A 26,636-nucleotide genomic window follows, 5' to 3' on the forward strand; every position below is an offset into this window, starting at 1 on the left:
TGTCAGCTACGTTGGGGTTCTGTGTCATCTATGCACTTAGATCTGTACACTGTGGACCCTTGATATTTATCCCACCCACAGCCGCACATCACTTACATACATATCTGAAATATATTTATTTATATTAATGTCCATCTCCCCCTCTAGATTGTAAACTACTGTGGGTAGGGAATGTGTCTACCAATCCTGTTGTATGCTTCCAAGTGCTTAGTGTAGTGCTCTGCAAACAGTAAATGCTCAGTAAATACCATTGATTGATTGATTGATGGGGTGGTGGGGCTGCTGCTTCCTTGCTTTCGGAGCCTCTGTATCCTTGGTTCAGGTAACTGCTGAACATCCCAACCCCCAGCCAGGGATGAATGGTGGAGCCAGGGTTAGAACCCATGACCTTCTGACTCCCAGTCAATCAATGAATGGCATTTAGTGAGCGCTGACTCTGTTCAGAGAACTGTACTAAACAATGGAAGAGTAGGACAGAGTTGGTAGACATGATTCCTCCCCTTGAGAGAGAATTCAGGATGTAAGCTCATTGTGAGGAGGGAAAGTGCCTACCAATTCTGTTATATTGTACTCTCATAAACACCTAGTACAGTACACTAAACACAATAAGCTCTCTTTAAATATAATTGATTGATTGGCTAATCTTTCTCTTTCAGATATCCCTTCAGGGGCTTTCTATAGAAATGGGCTCTTGAACACCTTGGGCTGGAAGAGAAGGGCAGTGGATGAGCCAAGCCTTCCCATTTCTACCAGACCCAGGGCTCTCTGTTTGGATCCCAAGGCAATGTGCTAGTATTAATAATTAATAATAATTTGGGTATTTGTTAAGCACTAACTCTCTGCCAAGCACTGTACTAAGCCCTGGGTAGAAGATAAATCAGGTCTCACAAGGGGCTCACCATCTAAGAAGGAGGGAGAACAGGTACTGAATGCCCATTTTGCAAATGAGGGAACTGAGGCACAGAGAAGTGAAGTGACTTGCCCAAGTTCACACAGCAGGCAAGTGGCAGAGCAGGGATTAGAGCCCAGGACCTCTGACTCTCAGGCCTATGCTCTTTCCACTAGGTCACGCTGCTTCCCTGCCAGTCATCAGGGGAGACATGGGGACACATTCCTTCTATCTTTTAAAAAAGAGAAAAAGAGGAAAGTAAAACTCGTTTCAATTAGAGGAGCAGCAGCTCCTGCCCGGGCTCGGCAAACAGTTGCCTTCAAAAATGTCAGGAGTATTTTTAGCCCTTGGAGTTGGTGCATATGTGTGGCAGATCGGAGAAGCGGTGACTCCACTCTCAGAACATGAAATGTTAAACCACAACAAACTCTCCATAAAAGGAGAGAGTCTGTGGCTCAGAGCGAGACACCCAGGGACGGGGACTGGGCCAGAGCAGCAAGGGCGCTGTCCTCTCCGGACCTTGCTGGGCCACAGGGTGGCAGGGCGGCTGCCTTGTGAGACCTTGGGCAAGTCACTTCACTTCTCTGAGCCTCAGTTACCTCATCTGTAAAAGGGGATTGAGTCTGTGATATGGGACAGGGACTGTGTCCAACCCAATTTGCTTGTATCCACTCCAGCACTTAGTACAGTGTCTGGCACATAGTAAGTGCTTAATAAGTACCATTAGTATTATTATTTTTATTATTATTATTATTATGCCCGCTCCTCCATGTGTGACTGGCTGGGCCGCTCACCCTTCTTGGGCGGGTCGGTTCAGGAGGCCCAGCTCAGGCCAGAGGCCACGGTGACGAGCAGAGGTGAACCCTTCTCCCAGCGATTCCAACAATGAAATAATTAGCCAGCTCGCTCATGTGTGATAATGAAAATCCTTTGCAGAGGAACGTGCAAGGTGGTAAAAATTAAATGCAAGAGTGAGGGTGGGAAAAGGGGAAGGGGCTTCTTGGTGAGGGATCTGGAGGAGGGGAGGAAACCTTCAGTGGGGGTCAGAAGAGGGCATTTGCGCTCAGTCGGAAGCAGATTCTGCTGTTCTCATGTGCTCCTGACAGATTAGTACCCATGTCCACTCCAGCTGAGCCCACCAGTGGCAGTCTCTGTGGGCTTGACTCCCTCCCCAAGCATTCCACCACAGAACCTTCTTGCTCTGACTTCTCAGGGGAAGGAGAGGGAAGGCTTGACTACCTACCCACAATTTCTGGTTCCGCAGCTGTACATACTGCCCTGCCCATGCCACATCTGGTCCAGGCTTGGGTCCCAGGGCTACACATATCCCTCTCAAACTCCCCCACCTCCCCACCCCCCAGCAGCAAGGGCACTGAGGAGGACAGCTTAGGGAAAGACTGCGCAAAACCAGCCAGCCCTCTTTGTCTGTGTGTATTTTCCTTTATCTCCTAATGCTTTTTATCCCTGGTAGCAGCAGCAAATTAACTGTTTACTTTTAGCCTCCACGTCCGTCATCATGCCCATTGTCAATAAATTTGTTGCTGTTTCACAGACGCTTGTGTCCCATATTAAATATCATTACAGTTTGGTCCCAGAAGCAATTGCAGCTGTCAGCGGAGCCAGCACTGGAGCCATTGAAGAAGACAGCTAAGAACCAGATGCTACTGCTGGGAGAAAGACATTTCCAGTGGTTAGCATCTGGATTCTGCAGCTGTCAAATGCACCCCATGTGGCCTGAGGGGAGTTGAACCATTCAGAGAGAACAAAGAGCCAGATACCTCCGCCTCCATCTCAGCCTAATGAGTGGCAAGGCCAAGAGCTTTCTACCATGTTCAAGAGCCAGGTGGGGGGGAGAATCCCTAACTACTTTCCCCTCTACTCCCCATTCTGCCTCTCCCCACAGTGACAAGGGAAGACATGACACTGTTTGAAATCCTCCAGGAACTCAGGAACGCACAGAGGTTCATGTAGCCAGAATGAGCTCCAGGTAGAAGTACAGTCCTTCTAGACTGTAAGATCCTTGCGGGCTCGGAACATGTCAGCCACCTCTGTTATACTGTACTCTCCCAAGTGTTTAATACAATGCCTAGTGAGAAGCTGTGTGGCCTAGTGGAAAGAGCACAGGGGAGTCAGAGGACTTGGGTTCTAATTCTGGCTCTGCCACTTGTGTGCTCTGTGACCTTGGGCAAGTCATTTAACTTCTGTGTGCCTCAGTTACCTCATCTGTAAAATGGGGATTATAACTCTGAGTCCCATGTGGGACATGGGACTGTGTCCAGCCTGTATTCAGCCCGATTAGCTTGTATCTACCACAGGAGTGCATGCTAGTACAGTGGTAAGGGTTTAACAAATACCATGAAAAAACCAAGCACTCAATAAACACCACGGATTGATTTATTGATTGAGTAGTAATAGTATTTATTAAGTGTTTATGGTGTGCAGAACACTGTAGTAAACGTTGGTAGAGAATACACAGGAGGGAATTAGGTGTGATCGCTATTCTTATTTTTCTGAGTCCTCTCTTTGGTGGACAGATCCCGGTTACTGGGTAGGCTCTAAGGGGTTAAAAAGGAAGGAGAAGTCATGGTCCCTAAATTGGAGGAGAATGGGGGAAACAAGACAAATGCACAAACATAAACAGGGATTGGAAAATACATGAATCACCCAGTCAATCCATAGTGTTTATTGAATGCCTGTTGTGTACAGAATTCTACATTAAGAGCTTGGTCTAGTTCAATAGAATTAGTAAGCTCTGTGAGGGCAGGGAACAAGCCTACTAACTCAGTCAATCAATTAATCACATTTATTGAGCGCTTACTGTGTGCAGAGCACTGAACTAAGCACTTGGGAGAGCACACTATAACAATATTACAGACACATGACCTGCCTGTTGTATTGTACTCTCCCAAGTGGTTATACAGTGCTCTGAATACAGTAAGTGCTCAATAAATATGATTGACTGATTAATTAGACCTGATGCCCTACCCTCAAGGAGCTCACAATCTACCTGAGGAAACAGGTAGTAAAATAATTTACAGATAGGAGAAAGATAGAGAAAGAGGCTAAGCACAAAAGTGCTGCAAGCACTTGGGAGTACTTAATGCTTCAGTGGTTCAGAAGTGCTTGAGAGACAGGAGGAAGGATATAAACTGAGATTATAAATTTTCTGGGAAAAATCCATGGGAATCCATCCTTTTCTGGATTTTTTTCTTAGAGCCATTTCCAATCCCACAAGCTTTCATTTCTGCCTAGGCCAAGTGATGCAGGTGAAATTTTTTTACGGTATTTGTTAAGTGCTTACTATGTGCTTGGCACTATACTAAGTGCTGATATAGATACACCCACATGGGATTTACAGCATTAATCCCCATTTTCCAGATAAGGTAACTGAGGAACAGAGAAGTACAGTGACTTGCCCAAGGTAACCTAGAAGACACATGGCAGACCTAGGATTAGAACCCAGGTCCTTCTGACTCCCAGGTGCATGCTCTATCCACTAGGCCATGCTGCTTCTGGGATTGGAGTGTAGATGGTTTTGGAATGAATCAAATGTTGATCCAAAAAGCCAGTCCGGTATGGTATGGAAATGCCCTGGTCCTTTACTCTTGACTTCTATTACTTTGTTCAAATATCTACACTCAACAACTCTTTCCATCTGACTCAAGCAGCTCTCTCTCAGGACCTAGCAGGAGTCTTAGCTGCAGCTGAAGTCAGCATCTCCATGCCCAAGCCAATGTGTGTTATTAGAATTAACCTTAGTGCTGAAACTGTGATGCTACTCCTGTTTCAAATGGGAGCAGGCAAAAAGCAATGTGTGAGCTTTTTATTTAAAAAAAGCAAGAAAAAACCCAAAAAGCTCCGATGAATATATTTTGCTCTAACCAATATTTTACACAATCGGATACATTTGACTGAACTAATACATATGTATGGGAACTGATACATTTCCATTCAAACCAATGTAAATTACCTTTGACCAATATATTTTTCCTGGAAATCAATGCATTTTAACACAAGATAATATTTATGAAATTGAATTTTTTATTGAAGCTAATGCAATTCTAGTCTATTTTATGCATTTTTTTAAACTAATGCATTTTAAATTAAACCATTGTATATTAAGTACAATAGACATTGGTACTTACAGTAAAATAATATACTCTTGCTGAAATCAATACATCTTCGAAACCCAGCATTTTCCATTTAACCAAGATATGTCAAATATCACAAATTCATATAAACCTTTGATTTCGGGGAACACATATGCGAACTTGTATCTTTATTGTGATACAAATTCACTGTTATTTAGTAGTTACTAAATGCCAGTAAAGTGCTAGTTGCTGAATGGAATTGAGTTAGTCACAGCCCTAGTTAAGAGACTTGTAAGTTCCATTTTAGAATCACGAGAGTTGACTGGTGAACAAGTGTGGAAAGGAGGAAATCACCCCTTTCTAGACTACACTTGATGAGGATTCTAAAACTATCATTATGGAGGATCTCACAGCACCTTATAATTACCTCATCTGTAAAATGGGGATTAACTGTGAGCCTCACGTGGGACAACCTGATTACCCTGTACCTCCCCCAGCGCTTAGAACAGTGCTCGGCACATAGTAAGCGCTTAACAAATACCAACATTACTAATAATGATAATAATGGACTCCTCACCATGCTTTTGGCAGGCAACACAGAGACGGCGATCCTTGGCAAAACCTACTTGTTCACGCAGCAAAAATATTGGTTGAATTGTCGGAAACTCCTGAACACATTTCAGAAGTTCTTTGTCAATCAACACACATTGTCTCATTTACCTCAAGGAGTGGCAATCAATCAATCGTATTTGAGTGCTTACTGTGTGCAGAGCACTATGCTAAGCAAGCGCTTGGGAGAATAGAGCAGATTTGGTAGACACGTTCTCTGTCCCCAGTGTGCTTACACACTGGAGGGAGAGACAGCCATTAATATAAATAAAATACGGATATGTACGGAAGTACTATGTGGCTGAGGAAGGGGTGAATAAAGGGGGCAGAAGGGCAAGGTGGGAGATCTCACTTGGGGCAGCTTTGGGAAAGGGTGACTTTGGGACTTGGAAGAGTCAGGCTCCCAGGCCCTGCATTTTACCCATCTCTACCTCTCCTTCCTTATGGTCTGTGCAGTCTCTCTCCTGCTGCCTCTTCCTGTTTCCACTGTGGCTGATCTCCCCCTTCAGACTATAAGCTCCTTGTGGGAAGGGAACTTGTCTACCCACTCTGGTCTACTGAACTCTCCCAAGCCCTTAGTACAGTGCTCTGAACACAGCAAGCGCTACTAAATACGATTGATTGATTGATTGGAGAAGCAGCGTGGCTCAGTGGAAAGAGCACGGTCTTTGGAGTCAGGGTTCATGAGTTCGAATCCCAGCTCTGCCACTTGTCGGCTGTGTGACTGTGGGCAAGTCACTTAACTTCTCTGTGCCTCAGTTCCCTCATCTGTAAAATGGGGATTAAGACTGTGAGCCCCATGTGGGACAACCTGATTCCCCTATGTCTACCCCAGTGCTTAGAACAGTGCTTGGCACATAGTAAGCGCTTAACAAATACCAACATAGGAGAAGCAGCGTGGCTCAGTGGAAAGAGCATGGGCTTTGGAGTCAGGGCTCATGAGTTCGAATCCCAGCTCTGCCACTTGTCGGCTGTGTGACTGTGGGCGAGTCACTTAACTTCTCTGTGCCTCAGTTCCCTCATCTGTAAAATGGGGATTAAGACTGTGAGCCCCACGTGGGACAACCTGATTCCCCTATGTCTACCCCAGCGCTTAGAACAGTGCTCGGCACATAGTAAGCGCTTAACAAATACCAACATTATTATTATTATTATTATGATTGATTGATTGATGCTTCTTCTACCTCAATTCCTGTTGCTGCAACGCCCTCCCCTCCCTCCACACTTAATATCTCTATTTAATATAGGTCAGAAAGACTATACGCCAGTGATGGAGCATATAATAACAACCACCTTTCTCTTTGGTCTTCCCTTCATCATTTATTCCCTGCCTGTGTAAAGACAGATAGAAAGAAGGTATTGCACTTCTGTATCATTGATAGTAGTAAATTCTCTGTCCAGAACTCAATGGAGAGGAGGAGATGATAGAAGACAAATAAGATATTAATTTTCCTAAATGAATATAAAAATAAGCAAGCATGATTAAAGGGAGAGGATATAGGAAGGGGGCAGAATTTTGAGTTCTGTTTTTGATTCCGCCCTTACCATCCTGGCTGTCCAGGAAAAATTCACGTAACACCCCTGTGCACTGTTACTCCATCTGCAAAATGGGGTAACAATACGTCTCTGAATTGGGAGAAGTGCTTTGGAATTTTTAGATGAAAAACATCAGCAAAAATGAAAAGTATATTATTGTTCTGAATAAGGAAAATCAATCACAACCCCTTCATAAACACTCTTTTTGCTATCTGTGGCTTGCTTACATAGGCAAAACGAAGTGGAGAGTTGCGATAAGTAGACATACAGTTCAGACCCCAAAACTGGACTAGTGAAGAAAGATACATTTTGGCCTAAAATGATTTAAATAGTTCAACTCTTTGACCCAAATTCACTGGTCGAAAAGCTCGGTTCTCCATTTCACCATGCCTGTGTAGTTACAGACTTAATGCCTATGTATATACAATATAGCATTTCCTCCATGGATTTTCATGAATACTCAAGTTCATGATGTAGCAACTGTAATGTTTTTGATCACATAATGAAGATATTTTAAAATATCATACATATGTGTTTTAAATACAGGCAAATAGCTGGCAGAGAAAGCCAGTTTCACAGTTGTATGCCATTCTAAGATATAATCTCTCTTCCAACTTTTAAAATCATATCATGAAGCCCAGATCAGCCCCAGAAGGTTTCTAATGTGGTACATTAACTCTGCATTTTAATTACAAGCTTAGTCTTGTTTTATCTTCTGTGTGTGCCTCTTTGAAACAGTTCTTCTCTGGAGCCTCTTTTCTTTTAAGTATTGGGGAGCTAAGTACTAAAGGAATTCATCAGACTGGGTATTTGCCCTCAATTTATGAGCAAAACATAAATCTCTAGCTGAAGAAGAAAAGGCTGGGTGTGGAGAGGGGTGATTGTAATCAATCAATCAATGCTATTTACTGAGCGCTTCTTGGATACAGAGCACTGTTCTAAGCACTTGGGAGAGACTGTAAGGGCGGAGTCTTTTTGTCTTGGAAAAATTATTATAGGAATACAGATTTCTTTCTCCACAGAGAAAGCAGAAGGAAATAAACTTCAATTGCAGCAGAATGACTGAAGGTCAGATTTAAGGAAGAACTTCCTGATCCAAAGGTTCTGAAGTTCTCAGATTGGTCAGTTATGAGCACTTGTGGTTTATATTTATATCTGCATATCTTTAAGAATGGATTGTAAGATCCTTGAGAGCAAGGATAATGTCTCTCAAGTGCTTAGTACAGAGCTCTGAACACAATCATATTTATTTAGTGCTTACTGTGTGCAGAGCACTGTGCAATATAACAGTATAAGAGTATAATAAATCAGTGTTGATAGATGTGTTCCCAGCCCACAATGACCTTACAGTCTAGAAGGGGAGGTGGACATTAATAGAAATGAATAAATGACAGATATGTACATAAGGGTCATGGGGCTGAGGGAGGGATGAATGAAGGGCGCAAATCCAAGTAGAAGGGTGAAACAGAAGGAAGTGGGAGAAGAGGAAATGAGGGCTTAGTCAAGGAAGGCCTCTTGGAGGAGATGTGCTTTTAAAATGGTTTTGAAGGTGGGGAGAGTGAGCCCTTAATTAATACCATTGATCAGTTGAATAGGATAGCCATTCCTGGCATAGTTTAGGTGAAGCCTGCATGTAGACAGGGGGGGAAACCTAGGTCACCTTTAGAGGCCCTTTCCATGCCTAGAATTACTTGAATTTTAAAATATTTTACCTTCCTGTGGAGCGAAACTTAGCACCTTTCAAGAGGAGCAGCCAATTCTCATTTGTTTGAATTCTTGGGCTAGGGATAGCACAGATATGGGACATCCATAGTTAATGCCTAAACCTCATTTTAGGTAATATTTTCAACATTCCCTTTGAAAGAACCCTTTATCAGAGATGCAGGCAACAATTAATAGTAACTGATTGAAATGTGTCCTCTACTTCCTGTCCCTGGCACTCACTGGTGGAGATGCTAACAGTAATCATAATACTAATAATAATTGTGGTATTTGTTAAGGCCTTACAGTGTGTACTAAGGGCTGGGGTGGTTACCAGCAAGTCAGGTTGGACACAGGCCCTGTCCCACATGGGGCTCTCAGTCTCAACCCCCCTTTTACAGAGGAGGTAACTGAAGCACAGAGAAGTCAAGTGACTTGTCTAAAGTCACACAGCAGGCAAGTGGCAGAGCAGGAATTAGAATCCAAGTCCTCTGACTCCCAGGCCCATGCTCTAGCCACTAGACCTTGCTGCTTCCCAGCTCTGAAATGGCCAAAAGGGAGGGGGAGAGAGTAGGAGGAAGCATAATCCTCTAACAGAACATCAGTTTAGGAATCAGGAGACTTGGGGTCTAATCCCAGCTCTGCTGTTGTCCAGCTGTGGGATCTTGAGCAAGCCACTTAACCACCTTGCCTCAGTTCCCTCCTCTCTAAAATGGGGATAATATTCCTCCTCTCACTCCCACTTAATTTATGTGCCCAGTGTGGGACAGAGACTGGGTCCAATCTGATTATCCTGCATCCACCCCAGCAATTAGCACATAGTAAATCCTTAATTAAGGCCATAATTAACAAATTAAACAGCTCCCAAATAATTAAAGGTTGGCTCTAGGTGGTATTCAGCCTTAGAGGGGGCAGCCTCACTGTTACCTCTGCTGCTGTGTCCCTCTTGAGACCTTTTCCTGCTGCCAGCTAGAATGGAGGAGTTAATCTCTTTTCAAACCTGGGGAAATTGGGAAGGTGGGAGACTAAGTAAACATGGCAAAGGGCACAAGGACACCCACCTTGGCTCTGCGAGATGCTTATGACATTAATCTGTGCTTCCCTTGGGGGTGTTTTTGAACTCTTTCTTTTCCTACTTTACCTTCATTGGTGTTTCCTGGGAGCAAGTTGGTTTCTCCCTTGGTGTAATGTGTAAGGAATATTCCATCCTTTTCCCACAAATAATAATAGCAGTGGTATTTGTTAAGCACTTACTCTGTGCCAAGCACAGTACTAAGGAGTAGGATAGATAAAAAATAATCAGGTCAGACACTGACTCACAGGGAACTCAGTCTAAGTAGGAGGGAGAACAAGTATTGGATTCCCATTTAACAGATGACGAAACTGAGTCATCAAGAAGTTGAGACTTGTCCAAGGTCATACAGCAAAGTGGTTGAGCCCAGGACTAGAACCCAGGTCTTCTGACCCTCCAGGCCTGAACTCTTTCCACTAGCCCAGGCTGCTTCCAAGAGAATTCTCCTAGTGAGTCACCTAGAAGGATGAATGAATTAATCAATCAATCATATTTATTGACCATTTACTGAGTGCAGAGCTGTGTACTGAATGCATGGAAGAGTACAATGGAATAAGAAGACACAGTCTCTCCTATCTAGGAACTTACTACACGCTAGTAGTGGGGAATAGACAGTAAAATAAATTATAGGTCGGGGAAGCAACAAGTATAGGGATATATATATGAGTGCTGTTGGGAGTTGAGGGAGGGGAGGCATGAGTACTTAAATACATAGATAACTTGAGCAATCAGACCCTTCCATATGGAATGGAACATTCCTCCATCCTCATGGAGCCAGAATCTTTCCATGCAACTGGGGCAAACCCAGCCTCATTCCCTGAGGATCAGTGGTTCTGGGAGCATCTTGCAGAAAGTGATAAAAATCTGCAAAATGTTTTCCCACCTTTCTTCCAACTACCAACGCCACAGTGGATGCTTTAGAGGAGACATATGGAGGAGACAGTGGGCTGCCGTAGCCTGAAAAAGTGCCAAACAGTACTGGAGTCCTGGAGGCGTTCTCCATTGGCCTGAGTTTTAGGGCTCTGCTATTAAGTGGGGCTGGGTTGCTCTTCCTCCTGAGGCAGGTCTGAGGTGGCTGGAGCAGGCCAGGGCTGGAGAGAAGGGGTGGATCCATCTGGGGGAACAGAGCCGATGGATCCTCAGGTACTGTTTGTGCCAGATTAAGATGGGGGTCGGGGGGCTGGGGAGGGGCAGTTTCTCCTTCCCTACCCACTTGGGGGAGGTCAGAATGGAACCTGTGAAACTGGAGGTGCTGGAAATAAATCTGAAAACTGGAATTAGTTGTTATTGTTAAATTTGAAGTTGGCAGCTATCGAACACTTCATTGAGTAAAGAAGGCAGTATTAAATTTCAACCTCTCACCAAAGAAACTACCTGGGGTCTGATAGGGGCTTAGTTATAGGATCCGAGTATCTTTAAATAAGAAAGAAAGCCTGATTAATTTCCCATTAACAAATAATATAGACTACTGATAATATGTTGGGTGCAGGAGCACAAACCTTTGGACAAAGACAAACTGATTCAAAATTGTTGAAGAATGGACATATATGCACATATATGTATGTATAAGCACTCACGCATACACATACATATACATATCCACATGCACATATATATCACCTATAAGTACATGATAAAGGAAATATGCAGGTGGCAAAATAAATTAATTCAGAAACTCATGCTATTTGTAACCTGTGGAAAATAAAATCACTATTATGTGATATGTATGATCCCATCTGTGTTCAAACCTATTTAAGTAAACTGGTTATTTCAATAAGCAAACCCTTTATCCACCAGTAAGGGTTTCCCTGTACTCTGTTATTGTTACTTCTTACTTGCTATTTTGTATTCTGACTAGACCAACGGGACTTTACTCCTGTAGAGTTTTACTTCCTTAAGATATCAGCTCAGTGAAGAGAGGGCAACTCTTGAGAGAGAATTTCAACTGGCTGATATTTCCATATTTTTGTGAAGAACCAAAGAAATCCTTCCATCAGTCAGGTGGGCAGGCAGTTAGGGACTGACCACTATAAGGAATGTACTGATCTGAGAAGAGGGACCATTCCCACGGCAAAAATCAGATTAGGGTTGCAAAGGGGAGTCTTGGTAGTCTTCGATTCCTTGAAAGCCCAAGACCTTATTGCCACAGATTTAGAAAAGTTGTGAAGAAACATGAGGTTATAGGAGACGGATTTAGTCCTTGCTGTTGGGAGCCTGAGGCAAGCAGGATTACTTGCTAGTTTCCACAGAGGTCAAGATATGGGAGAGAAACAAAGGAGAGAGTGAGGTCCATTTCCCTTTATAATTCCTACTGTTTACAGAACCCAAACTGGCATTTAGAGAGGACACAGAGGTATTCCTCAATCCAAGGGGAGGAGTGGTTAGCTTCAGGAGCCACAGTGGAGATAGAGAGAGTCAGTCCTTGTGGGTGAGAGTCTGAGGAAGTGGAGTTAGTAGAACAGTAGAACTCAATCTGAGGGAGGGAACAGGAGGGTCAAAGGGCAAAATTATGAGGGAATTGAGAGTGAGAGTAGGATAATCAGTCTACACCTGGGTTGGAACTATGTGGACGGTTTGTTTTTATATCCTGGGTCACTCTTGTTGTTGGGTACAAGGATTAGTTTACGTGAGTGTTGTAGCTGTTGCTGAACATGTGGGAATTTCAGCAATATTTGACATCAGTCGCAAACTACTAGTCTTGGGGGTGTAGGTTAGAATGGATTCCACACAACTGAATTCTGTGCTGTAGCACAGTGAGTTATTGTGGCCTCCCAATACATTTTCAATTACAGTCAATCGTCAATTATCAGTGTTAATGGAGTGCAAGAGTGTGGCTAATACAAAACAACAGATAATCCATAGAGGAGAAGTGACTTGGGTCTAAGCAGGGCAGTGGGGGCAAGCAAATGGGATGAGCCTGGAGATTCAACGGCAATAGAACTGAGGAAATGGAACCTGGAGAGAGAGAGAGAGAGAGAGAGAGAGAGAGAGAGAGAGAGAGAGGGAGAGAGACTACTGTAGGCTGTCATGGGGGAGAAGATAGTAAGAAAAGCAGAGGGATGATATAAAAACCTGGGGCACTTAATCCAAATAGTGGCTAATCCATTTGCCTGAGTTTTTTTTAGGGCATAGGCTAATTTTCATGGCTGTCAGTGACAAGGGATTTAGTCTTCCCTTTGATAAATGACTGCCCCCCATGAAGCTGATGTCACATTTCAGATGAGGTGGTAACTGATCCTCGTGCCTCAGTTTACCCTCCCAAGGCTGATTGGGGGGCAAAGTGAATGGCCACATAAACAGTATGTAGATCTGGAATAGCTGTGGAGATAAGATAATCTCAGAGAAGCAATAAAATAGATGGAAATTAAACTAATTAAAGAGCATCTGCTAATTGTAGGAGCAGTGTCAGAAAAATTACATCTGCTGAATGTTACTAAATGGTACTAAGGTGGAGAAAACCTTACCAGCAAGCACATCTCCTTCCTGATGGAGCGGCTCAGTGACTCCGAGGGACAGATGGTTATTCTGACAAGATAAGAATATAAAAAAGAGATTAGAAAATGAAAAATTGTACATTCCACACTTTATTTAGAAGTCAGCGATTGGTAAATAGCATCCTGGTGACGCCGATTTTTTTTTTTTTGAGCAAGCAGCAGAATCCCGGTGCCACATTTAATGTAGGTTGAATTTGGGGTTACTGAACCAAAGGATCTGGGAGAGCTGCCTCTCTCAGGGGATACTGAAATATACTGCGTTTCCTGGTAGAGCCCCAGGTGGGCTAAGATCAGGCCCCCAGAAGGCTTGCACCCCCCCTACTTGTTGGGAGGAAGGGTCTTCTCAGCTTGGGGAGAGGCTGAAAATCCTCCATTTGGAAGGGAGGTCAGGCCTCAGGAGGTTCAGGCTGGGCCTGGAAGTTTGGTACAGAAACCTTGGAAACTCAACTCTGACCCAGCATAGGAGAAACACCTACGGGAGAGGAATATTTCATCCAAATCCTTCTGTATAACCCTATATTCAATCACCCATTCCTGGAGTTTAATGAAAGCGGGATCTCACAAGGGTATTGGTCCAGAGGGTTGGTTGTTGGGGTTTTTTTTTTCCCCGTTCAGGGGAATTGACTTTTGATGAACGCGGCTCGGTAGGGGAGCCTGGGATCTGTTTCTTCTAAGACCCAAACGGTTCCGTTCCCCAGCTCAAGAACGGGTGTGGAGGTGCTGGACTATGCAGCCTGTGTCCACCAGATGGGGCCTTTACCCAACAGGCCACGCAGACCCTGCTGCGGCTCCTACTCGCTGGGACACGCAAGGCCAACCGGCAGCACCGAGAATTGTTGGTGTTGCCTGGGAAGTTCGGGATTTAAAACAAAAACAAAACCAAAAACTCACCCCACAACGAATAACAGTCCACAGATCACTTAAACTGACAACGACAAATGTTACTAGTAGCACATCACCTGCTGAGAATGGGTTTAGACAACTACAAGCCACAATCTAACTCTTGGATGCAAATTCATGCATTCATTCATTCAATAGTATTTATTGAGCGCTTACTATGTGCAGAGCACTGTACTAAGCGCTTGGAATGTACAAATCGGTAACAGATAGAGACAGTCCCTGCCCTTTGACGGGCTTACAGTCTAATCGGGGGACAAAACAATAGACAAAAACATTAGCAATAAATAGAATCGAGGGGATGAACATCTCATTATGACTTGAACCGTGTAATAACCATCTCAAGGAATTTAGTCGCTAGGATATCTGGGTTCTTTTACATCCTTGACACTTGCCTAGCATTCTGCAACGTTTCCACTGGGGACAAATGAGTCAGGATTTTTTTTTTTCCTCCAGGAGTGGGGAAAACTCCCCACCCAGCCTGGGAGTGGCACTCTGGGAAAAGGGAAAAGAAAAAGTGAGATGAATAATTCTGAAGTCTGGGGTCCTTTGCAGAGGAAGGAAAATTTGAGCTTGGAAAGTTCTGGTGGTCAATTAGGTTGGTTTTGGGGGGATTTCAGCTATGCCAAATGTGTGGCATTGCTGTTCTCAGACATAGAGAACTGGAATACGTTGCAAAGTATGTCTGAGGTACTGAAGCCTTCCCTGAGCAACCTCTCATTTTCCCACTTTATTTGCCTTCCCTTCTGCATCATCTATGCACTTGGGTCTGTGCCACTTAAAGTCTTCAGTACAGTGGAAAGAGCACGGGCTTGGGAGTCGGAGGTCATGGGTTCGAATCCCAGCTCCATCACTTGTCAGCTGTGTGACTGTGGGCAAGTCACTTAACTTCTCTGTGCCTCAGTTACCTCATCTGTAAAATGGGAATGAAGACTGTGAGCCTCGCGTGGGACCACCTGATTACACTGGATCTACCTCAGCACTTAGAACAGTGCTCTGCACATAGTAAGCACTTAACAAACACCAACATTAATTACTCACTCCACACTGCAGCCTCACAGCTCTTAAATCCATATCTGTATACTCTTCCATTTCCCCTATCAGTAATTTATTTTAATGTCTCTCTTGTCTCTCTGGATGAGAAGCTCTTTGAGGCGGAATTGTATCTACCAACTCCTTTGGTTTATACTCTCCCAAGTGTTTAGTACAGTGCTCTTATAATAATAATAATTATATGGTATTTGTTAAGCGCTTACTATGTGCCAAGCACTGTTATAAGTGCTGGGGTAGACAGAGGGTAATCAGGTTGTCCCACATGGGACTCACAGCCTTAATCCCCATTGTACACATGAGGAATCTGAGGCCCAGAGAAATGAGGTGTTTTGCCCACAGTCACACAGCAGACAAGTGGCGGAGCCAGGATTAGAACCCACATCCTCTGACTCCCAAGCCCGGGCCCTTTCCCCCAGGCCACGGTACTGCACAAGGTAAGCACTCAGTAACTACCTTTGACTGACTGGGTGGAAAAAGTGACACAAGTTCCAGCTGTTGCCACCACAATCCCTCCTACCTATCGCCCCCATTAAAAGACCACCTCTTGCAGGAAGGCTTCCCTGATTAACTTTTGCAATTCCAATGGAATCATTTTTCCCAGCTTCCTCAAACTTACATATGCCACTTAGGTATAGCTTTGTCAACCTTGTGTATGTACTATATTTCAGTTATCTGTATTCTAACTAGATGCTCTGAGACGTGCCATTTTTAATCTTACTCTATAAACTGCTTTGAGGGTTTTTATTTGTGACCGTTTGCTGTGCTTTTTACACTATGAGCTTCCCAAGGGCAGAGACCATGGCATTACTCTTTTTCGGTAATTCCCCACAAGGCTACCACTCAAAGATGGTGCTCAGTGAATACAAATGATGACAGTCCTAATAATAATAATAACCTTGGTATTTGTTAAGCATTTATCAAGGGCCAAGCACTGCACTAAACATTGGGGTAGGTACAAGATAATCAGTTTGGAAAAACTCCCTAGCCCATATGGGGCTCACAGTCTAAGTAGGAGGGAGAACGGGGATTGAATTCCCATTTCACAGATGAGGAAACTGAGGCACATAAAGGTTAAGTGACTTGCCCAAGGCCCACACAGCAGGCAAGGGGAAGAATGAGGCATAGAACCCACATCCTCTGAGTCTCCTTCTGCTGTGCCACAGTGCTTTTCATCATGATAATGATGAACACTGCCATCTTTCCTCAGCTGCGAGGTGTGGCAGGAGCTCCCAAGAAATGGGGAGGTATATGTAAGGCTGGAAGGGTATAAGTGAGCCTTCCAGGGAGTTTGGACTACCTTGCTATCATAACGGCAAGGAAAAGCAGTGAGCAGGTAGCAGAAGGGAGAGGGTATATGAAAAAACCATGACAAGCCCTGGGTGGAATCAATCAAACACTCAATAGTATTTATTAATAATAATAATGATGATGATATTTGTTAAGTGTTTACTATGCATCAGGCACTTTTCTATGCGCTGGGATAGATACAAGCTAATCAGTTTGGACACAGTCCCTTTTCCATATGGGGCTCACAGTCTTAATCCCCATTTTACAGATGAGGTAACCAAGGCACAGAGAAGTTAAGCGACTTGCCTGAGGTCACAGAGCAGACAAGTGGCGGAGCAGGGATTAGAATGCAGGTCCTTCTGACTCCGACGCCCACGCTCTGTCCACTAGGCCACACTGCTTCTCCACTGTGCACAGCATTGTATTATGCACTTGGGAGAATACAATACAGCTAGAAGTCACAGTTCCTGTCCTCAAAGGTCTTAGTCTTGCGGGAAATCGCCTTCTCAGTGGGTCACTAAATATAGGACTTTTGTCAAATCAATCAATCAATCAAGTGGTGTTTATTGAGTGCTTACTATGAAAAGCACCAAACTAAATGCTTGGTAGACTACGATACCCTTGACAGACCCATACCCTGACCATAAGGAATGTACCACCTAGTGAGGGAAGCAGACAAGAAAATAAATTTTAGTAAGAGGGTAAAAGGAAACAGGCATACATGCTTGCATATCTACCTGGGATGGTATCTCTGACTGTGGCCTTGCTGAGAGGCCAAGTGGGGTTTAAGCTTCAGTCAGATTCAGTGTTCAGGGATAAATTCAGGGGCAGGTAGATTCCATTTCAACAAAACATTCTCCAGAATCCTAACAGAACAGCCAACCCCTACCTGATGGACTGAAGATAAGTGACAAAGGGGTCTGTGAAGCATCATAATTGAAGTCAGAGAAGCTGATCAATGAGACCACAGCTGTGATCCCTGATTATTCTGATGTAAGTTGCTTTTGGGGACCCAGGATATCTTGTGAAACAGAAAGGAAAGGTGGGAGATGGGCAAGGACCTTCAGTGGAGATCACCTAAAAATGTCAATTCCTTTGGATTTCGCCAGTATAGAATGGGTTTTATCTTCAGGGAAGGGTGATGTTATTTCAAATGGGCAGGAAGACCTGCAGAGTGACTCACACTGAAATCAAAATGCTTTCAAAGCTCCTGTATTTTTCTGCCTAGAGGAAATCTCTCTGGCTTTTTCTAAATCTGATCAGAGAGTTATTTCTGTGAATGACCTGGTAGCTTGAAGTCACCGTTATTGATAGCCTGTTGATTGTTCTTTCTTGGGTATTACCAACATTAGCTCATTATGCCTCTGGCCAGGGAAAGGTGTTTCGGGTACTAGCTCCATTTTACAGATGGATAAACTGAGTTACAAGAGGGTCACTCCCCAAGGACTGAAGAGTTGAAGCCCAGATTAAACAGCTCTTGCGATTTGCATTTGTTTAATTATGTGGCTTATCATATGTCCCTTGAAGTGGTGGGGAGGCAGAGGTCAGGACCACAGGATCTGGGACTTTCTGGGCTCTGGGTTCTGCAGGAGCTATGACAGCTTCTCTCTTCCTACCCAACACAGCAGGAGTGAAGGCCTGCCTCCAGAGGAGCAAAGGGAGGATGGGCAGAAGCCACTGTATAACATTTATAATGTGCGGAAGGAGGTGGTAGTTTTCACCAGGGTGACCTGGACTGGAAATGTGAGGATACAGGGAGGTCATGAAGTCTGTCCTTGACCATGTCTAATTCCCACCTGGATATTCTCTCTCAGTAGTTAGTACAGTGTTCTGCACACAGTAAGCATTTAATGAAAACTACCACTATTTCTATACTACTCTTCTCCTCCAAGAGGCCTTCCCTGACAAAACTCTCCTCTCCTCCCATTTCCTCTGCATTGTCCTGATTCGCTTCCTTTATTCATCCCCAGTCCCAGCCCCTTAGCACTTAAGTACATATCTGTAATTTATTTATATTAATCCGTCTCTCCCTCTAGACTATAAACTTGTTGTGGGCAGGGAATGTGTCTGTTCAGTGTTATATTGTAATGAATGTTGAATGAATGTTGGTATTTGTTAAGCGCTTACTATGTGCCGAGCACTGTTCTAAGCGCTGGAATTTACTCTCCCAAGCACTTAGTACAATGCTCTGCACACAGTAAGCCCTCAATAAATACAAGTGAATGAATAAATAAATACCACTAAAGAGGAATGTACTGTTATTTTCCCTGTTGTTACAACTGATTGGCTTATTTTAGGCTGCTTTCTTCATTTCCTTACATATCTGTCTCTGCCCTTGTAGACCGTGAACTTCGTATGGGCTAGGGCCCAAATCTGATTCAATGCCTATCCTTCTTGTGGCTTAGTACAGCCTTTTTGCATACAGCTTAATGAACATGATAAGTATTATTGGAATTGCAATTAGTTTCCAAAAATCCTTCAGCAAAAATGATCAGCTCACAACTTGTTCACTAACTCTTCCCACACTTACCAGTTACCTGGTGGCCACTTAGCTCCTGTCTGTGACCATCGGAGGACTGAATACTGCTGCTACTATTTTAATTCATTTCTATTAAAATTCATCCATCAATCAATGGTATTTATTCAACACTAACTTTGCGCAGAACACTGTCGAAAGTGCTTGGGAGAGTACAGTTATTATTCCAAGAGCACTCAGTCCAACCTGGTTTCTATTTTCTTTCCAAGCTTCATAGTGATGTTCTTCTTTTAAGCGAACACCTCTACCTTGCTTTCAGACTTCTTAAGTGCTGAAGTCTTGGGAAAGGAAGAGGAAAAAGGAAAGGTAGGAGGTTTATTTATTTGGACTAATAGCACACCTCCCTCCTTAGCCAACGAGAAAATTGATTTTTTATTTAGTATGTGTGTGTGCGTGGGTATGTATCTCTAATATCACGAGGTCTTTAATACCACCTAATGTCTCAATCTGTTTTAGGCAGGGGTGACATTTTTCCGTTTCAATAACCAGATTCCAGTAATCTGAACACAGGTTGAAGCAGCTTGGGACTGACTTGGGGGAACAGACACCAAAGGTCAGTTGGTTGATTATTGTTTACCATTTACTAAGTCCCTGCGGTGTGCCATGGCTGCACAGAACAGTCCCTGTCCTCTGAGAGTTTACATTCTAAGGGGATTAGGCTGACAGGTGCACACTCCTTTCTCTTAATGGTTCCTTTTGTAATTTTTTTTGGATCGTCTGGCCTGCAGTGCCCCAGGGAAACTGGAGATCCAGCTGTGCTCCTCCAGCCTCTGACATCACCACCGACAGGAGTGAAAGTGCTATGTCAAAACCTTCCTGGTGATGCATGAAGCAAACCCTTCTAGCCCAGCTCATCTGCAGCTGCCTTGATTCTTAGGCTACAGCAGGCTGTCCTCTCCAGAATTCTCTTCTAATATCAAAACCCCCAAACATTCCAGGCAAGAAGGAATTCATTTTAGATCTTAACCCAATGGAAACAAGCCTTCTTCAGTCACTACATTTTGTTTGATGGTGTCAGACTGACCTCTTAAAAAAAATATCAAAACTTGTTCTGCTTTCCTTCAAACTGTAAGAAAGCCAAGGCAGAAAAGCAGTCTGTGGCTCCTGTACTCCACTTCTCCTAATTTACGGCACTTGTGGATATTGGATACCCAGACACAGGTCAGGTTATCTGTGCTACACCGGGTATTTAGCGTAATGCAATGCTGAACATTTTGCTGAAGTCCATCTGAACCCAGACCACTTCTTCAGGTTCTTGCAGGGACCAGTGCAATTTATTTCATGCATAAAGTGCCATGTGTATCCACTCCAAAAGCACTTTCCTCCTCCTCATACTTCTACAACTATTTCCATATTATAAGCTAGAAAGCCACCCTTTAACAATTAGTGTAAAAATCTCAGCGTTTTACTATGCTTTTCAAATCAGAATAATTTAACTGTCTACAATTTAGCTAGAAAGTAAGCTCTCCCAAGTAGAGTGTAAGTTCCTTGGAGGCTGAGATTGTGTCTCCTAACTCCATTATATTGTACTCTCCCATCTCTTGGTACAGTGCTCTGCACAAAGTGTCCAACAAGTACCAGTGATTGACTGATTGACCACCGATTCTCCCCTTTAGGCTTGAGAGCCTTTGTGTTCCCTTCCCAGGCCCCTGTGAACACAGGCACCACATTTGAGCCTTGGAACTCAGCAGCATTGAGAGGCTGGGCGCCCAAAGTAAAAATAGTGAACATAAAGGTGTCTGCTGCCGTATCCGTACCAGGCGGGGGACAGACCAGCTGAAAATCAGACTGTCGGGGAGAAAACTGGACAAGTGGCCACCCTTCCCAGAGGAGGCGCTGGCAGTGGCATTCAAAAGAAGACTAGTTCTGCTGGTGGTAGAGGAGGCTGTTCCAGGACCGCTCTAGAAATTGCTTCATGTCCCCATGGGGCTGAACCCCATGTAGGCCAACAACTGTTCTTTCCAGGCGGGCAACAGCCGGCAGCGAGCAGAGACCCGTGCGGGTGACAGCCGATGGAAATCATTTTGCTATTCCCATCATGCGGCTCCTTAACACTTCCAAATGAATTCAGTCAGAGGCTCAGGAGTTGCCTCCTTGTCTATCATGTGGCCAGGCTTCTGGTGGGCTGCCTAGTGCTCCTGGCTGACATTTTCTTTTGTTTCAGCTTTGATGCTGGGGAATTCGCATATAATTATCTGTTTGTGGTTAAGGACCTGCCATTATCTTTCATAGCATCTTTGTGCAGCCTATGAATTTTCCAAAGGGATGTTTACTCATGACTACATATGTTTTCAGCATCAGGCAACACTCCGTCCTTCATCCTCACTGATGCCCTGGCAATTTCACTGTGATTCAGAAATAAGCGTTGAGCTTACTATGCTTTTTTTGTGTGTGAATTGTGACTTGGGGTGGGCAAAGAAGCCGACTGAAGATTTATACTCATGTTAGAATTTAAAATGCTGCGATTTGGAGACTACACCTTTCCTTGACCAAAGACAGATGGCATTTTACCCATAGAGTAGGTTTTTTTTTTTTTAAAAAAAAGCATTGATATTAGGTTACCTTTTCAGAGCTAGCATCTTTGTTTTGGGTTAAATGTTTCTACTTAATTCAATATTATAGAATCCGAGACAGGAATAGATGTCCTAATATAAACCTCCAAGTGTAATAAGGTATCATATAGCTATCTGCTCCAAATATTGTGGGGCGATGCCTGAAATTTATTTTATGAATAAAGCAATAAGCTACTAAGTAAAGCTAATATGTTTCAGCACAAACAGAAAGACTATCATCCAGTATTTATAGAGCAACCACATTCTCAGGAGCACTTCAAGTTTCTGCTATTAAAGTTGTCTGAATTCTTCAGAGACTAGCTGCATTAAGTCATTTTAAAATATCACAGACTTAAAACAATCTGAATTATTGGATTTTTCTTGCTGCTGTTCTGTAAGCATGTTTGCTGGGGCAATTTCAATTAGGGCCAAAGGTGCAGAGGCATATCAGTTAGGAAAGTAGGAAAGTTCCCAGTACTCACTGCAGTCCTTATTTAGAGGCAGTATAGTCTTTATCTTCTGTTTTTTATACGCCACCAATTTGTATAAAAACAAATTAAAATGACTTCAAAAAAACTCACACATGTCATGTTTTACAAGGATTCGCAAAAGAAAGAGAGAGCAAAGATTCATCGTCTCAGAGCCGTAGCAGGAAGAATTAGCCAGTCAAGAAAATGGAAATGCAACAGTTTTGAAATTCTTCTTAATTAAATTAGCCAAAATAAAGGCTGCAATTTCAAATACGAAGTTATCGGGATCGAGGATAAAATGCACAGAAGATGCAATTTAATCTAGCCTGGGAATAGGTTTACTTTGAATCGCTCGTGAGACAATTGCTGCTTTGCAACATCTTGTTATAGACAGTCCTTGGTCTCAAAAGGCTTACTCTGTATCTCCCCAAACTTACGGAAAACGTTTGTGAAAGGCAACGGATATATTGCATCCCTAGTTAAAATCAGATTACATTTTAAAAGAGACTTGGCGATTGCTAGCTAATAGGATCCCATTTTCAGGCAGCATCTGATGAAATAATTATTTCCATTCCATAAAAAAACCCGACAACTTTAATGGACTCAAAGCATGTGTTCTGGGATGCAAATATTGGAAACTCATCGAAAATATCCCTTCCGATGTGCTCTCCTTTACAACTCTCTAAACTTTATCTTTTTTTTTTTTAACAACCCGCTCTATTGATCTATTGTCCCGGAGTAAGAAAGCTGTAACAAGCGCGGCTTGATCATAAGAGACTGACATTTGCGTTTGCTGTCGAGTAACTGGAAAAAAAAATGTAGGAAAGCCTAGAGGTTGCTCCTTTTTTTTCTCCCCAGGGTTACAGGGAGGGGTGTGCGTCCTGAGCTTGAAGAAAGCTAGGTTTTGTGTGTGTGTTTTGGGGTTCCCCCCCCCCCCACCCCTTGGCTAGGGTGATGCTGTAGGCTGGACGGGTGTAGATGCTTTCAGGCGTTGCCCGGCGAGGAACATGTGCTTTGCAATGCGAGGCAGAGAATTGCAGCCGAAGAAGAAACGGAGGTGCTTCGAGCGGCCTGGGCCCCTGGGGCACGTCCCTTTTTGCCCCCGGAGCTGCCCATCGCTGCATTGCAATCGCCCTGGGACCTGCTGGATCCTCGGCTGTGCGGCTCCTCCAACCCCTCGCGTAACTAAGTCGAGGGTCCCCGAGGGCGACCCTGCACGGAGTCCTCCGGCCCCGACCCGCCCGGGATGGAAGGGGGGTGGGCGGCCCCTTGAAGTTCCCCCTCGCCGGGGGCGTAAAAATTAATAATAATAATGTTGGTATTTGTTAAGTGCTTACTCTGTGCCAAACCCTGCTCTGAGCGCTGGGGGAGATACAGGGCTATCAGGTCGTCCCACCTAGGGCTCAGTCTTCATCCCCATTTTCCAGATGAGGGCACTGAGGCAACAGAGCAGTGCCAGGTCCCACAGCCGACAGGCGGCGGAGTCGGGATTAGAACCCATGACCCCCGCCTCCCCAGCCCGGGCTCTTATCCTGGGAACGGATCCTAGGCGCGGAAGACCGCCGGAGACACCACGTGGTGCTCCCTCGCAGAAAATAAATATTGCAAACTATTAACTTTTTAAAAAAATTTCCTTCCGTGGGAGGGGGAGGAGGCAGAACGGACCCCCCCCCCCTCGGCGCTCCCCCCTCCCAGCCAAAAGGAAAACCCACCCCGGGCCGGCCGCCCTTTGCATTTGCCGCCTCCATCGATCGGCGCCTTACGTCAGTATCGATAAGTTTGCAAAAAGCCAAAGTCAAGTGCAATCCAGTTGCCAATCGACCCCGGACTTGGGGGAAATGTAGCTGAGCGCTACTTTGGGATTGGAGGAAGAGCGGGGCGGGCGGCGGCGGCAGGAGCGGCGGCGGCCGGTCCTTGCTCCTCGACCGGCGGGGCCGGGGCTGGGCGCCGGGCTGCGGGCTGCGGGCTGCGGGCTCCGGGCTCGGGGCTGCGGGCTCCGCTGCCGGCGGGGCGGTCGGTCCTTGGAGCGGCGGCGGAGGGGGGAGCTGGTGCCGGGGAGAGGAGAGTGAGCGCGGGGAGGGGAACCGGGGCGGGGAGGGAGAAGGGGAGGGAAGGGGAGGGGAGGGGAGGGGAGGACGGACCCCCGCGGCAGCCCCCGGGCCGGGGGAGTCCAGCCCAGATATCGAGCGCAGCCACCGAGGGAGCAAAACTCTTCTCTGTCTCTCTTCAATAGCCCCCAAGATGGCCGCCAATGTGGGATCGATGTTTCAATATTGGAAGCGATTTGATCTACGACGGCTTCAGGTTAGTGGGGCAGCGCCGGCGGCGGGGGGGAGCCGCCGCCCCCTTATCCCGGGCGCGGCGGGGCGGCTCCCCCCTCGGGGGGTGGGGTGCGTGGCCGGAGGGGGTCCGCCTGCCCGCTCCCCATTGATAGGTATTAGAAATTGATTCCCGGCGCTGCTCTTTGTTCGGTTCGGTCATCGATTAGCGGCGGCGACCGTGGAGCAGCGCTGGAGAGCTCGGCGGCGGCGGGGGTCGGGAGAGGACCGGCCGGTGGGGGGGTCGGGTTGGGGAGGGTCACCGGCCGACCCCCGACCCCCCCTCCCCCCCGCCGCCTTACTTTTCCCGGCTCCCAACTTCTCCCGGGATGGGGGGGGGGAGGGAGCTGCGTGACTCTCCCCGCTCCGGAGGGGAGGGGGCGGGAGAAAGGGGAGAGGAGGGGAGGGAGGAACCAAAGGGGGAGGGAGAGGAGGAGGAGGAGGAGGAAGAGGAGGAGGAGGAGGAGGCGGCTCCGCGCCCCACCGCCACCAGCAGCACCTCCACCGCCTGCCGCCGCCGCTCCCGAGCTGGCTGCAGAAGGACCCGCCGCCCGGACTTTCTCCGCTCCTTCTTCTCCTCCTCTGTACATTTTTTTGGGGGTTTGTCATTTTCTCCTTCTTCTTTTCCTAATCCGTCCGACGCGACCTCATCCCCAGTCTAGATTAGAATAGCGAGTGAAAGGGCTCCAGGCGCGGAAGTGAGCGCTCCTACCTCTGGGACTCTTAATAGACTTGGATAATTGCAAAGCAGGTGAATGCAACCCTGGCAGATGTTAACTTTGAAATAGGTGATTTTTCGCTCCCTCTTTCTCCTTCTCCCACCCCTCTCTCTTTCCCTCTCTTTCTCCCTCGCCTCCCCTTCCCCTCTCTTTCCCACCCCTCTCTCTTTTCCCTTTCTTTCCCATCTCTCTCTTCTTTCCCTCTTTTTCCCACCCCTCTCTTTCCCACCCCTCTCTCCTTTCCCTTTCTTTCCCACCCCTCTCTTTCCCACCCCTCTCTCCTTTCCATCTCTTTCCCACCCCTCTCTTTCTCACTTCCCTCTCTTTCCCACCCCTCTCTCCTCCTCTCTTTCCCACCCCTCTCTCCTTTCCTTCTCTTTCTCACATCCCTCTCTTTCTCACCCCTTTTTCCTTCCCCACTTTCCTACCCTCTCTCGCCTCTTTCTCACCCCTCTCTCCTTCCCCTGTCTTTCCCACTTCCCTCTTTCCCACCCCTCTCTCCTTCCCCTCTCTTTCCAAAAAGCGAACCCGCTCCCAATTGAGGAAGAGTTTGTCGAATGAATGCTCTCCCTGGATCTAACCTGTGTGTGCATGTCTGTGTTGTGTGTGTGTTGTGTGTGTGTATGTTAGGGGGTCGCTCTGCCCTCTCGTGGGTCAGTCCTTTTAGACCTAATGGAAAAGACTCTACCCAGTGAGTGGGGGGGGGGGGGGGGGGGCCCGTTACCGGGGGATGGCAAGGGCGGCGAAATTAATTTGAGATTTTTTTTTTTTGGAGTGCTTAGGCTGGGCTGTTGCGGCGAATTTCTCCATAAATGTTTAAATCTTTGAAGTAGCAATCACAGCAGGAAGAAGTTGCGGGGAAATGATGCAGATAACAGACCGATTATAGGATCTTGACTTGTTTGCCATGACATTAGCTTAAGATAAAAGATAATCAGTCTGGAGATAAAAGGGGCCGCTGGAGGTTTTTTTTTCTTTTGCCTATATGCAAATCTTGTTAAGTTTCTTCCACCCAGGCAAGTGGTTCCCGTCCCCCCTCCCGCCCTTCACCGCCTCTGTGTTTCCCATTCCCCCCTTCCCCCCCGCCCCCATCTCTTCCCCCAAAGCTATTGAGATTAAATAAAATTCAGGGCAATCATACTTCTTCCTAATAACTGAAAGTGACTTGCATTTTCCAGGTTTTCGGTGACCATGAATTTAGAGATAGGGGAAGGAGCTGGTTGAAGGTGTTAGGATTTTGTAAAATACTGCAATGACAAAAAAAAAGAAAGGCATGGCATTTTGAAAGGATGTGATGTGTGTATGTGTGTTAGGTTGGTTATATTGTGTTTGGTACTAAGGCCAATTGTAATTGTATTCCCTGCTAATGTTTGTAAATTAGACCTGGGCACTCTGAGGGCACAGACTCTTTA

General features: G+C 45.5%; 1 protein-coding gene across 2 annotated transcripts in view; it reads left to right on the forward strand.

Annotated features, from left to right (window-relative positions):
• The window catches only part of CUX2 (cut like homeobox 2), a 366,558-nt gene that overhangs the window by 20,573 nt on the left and 319,349 nt on the right, over positions 1–26,636 (forward strand). For both annotated transcript variants that reach the window (XM_029057640.2, XM_029057642.2), the window contains exon 2: positions 24,421–24,491. In XM_029057640.2, the coding sequence (XP_028913473.1) occupies positions 24,421–24,491 (71 nt within the window). The remainder of the gene's footprint in view (positions 1–24,420; positions 24,492–26,636) is intronic.

This window comes from Ornithorhynchus anatinus, chromosome 2, assembly GCF_004115215.2.
Source record: "Ornithorhynchus anatinus isolate Pmale09 chromosome 2, mOrnAna1.pri.v4, whole genome shotgun sequence".
Classification (NCBI taxonomy): Eukaryota; Metazoa; Chordata; class Mammalia; order Monotremata; family Ornithorhynchidae; genus Ornithorhynchus; species Ornithorhynchus anatinus.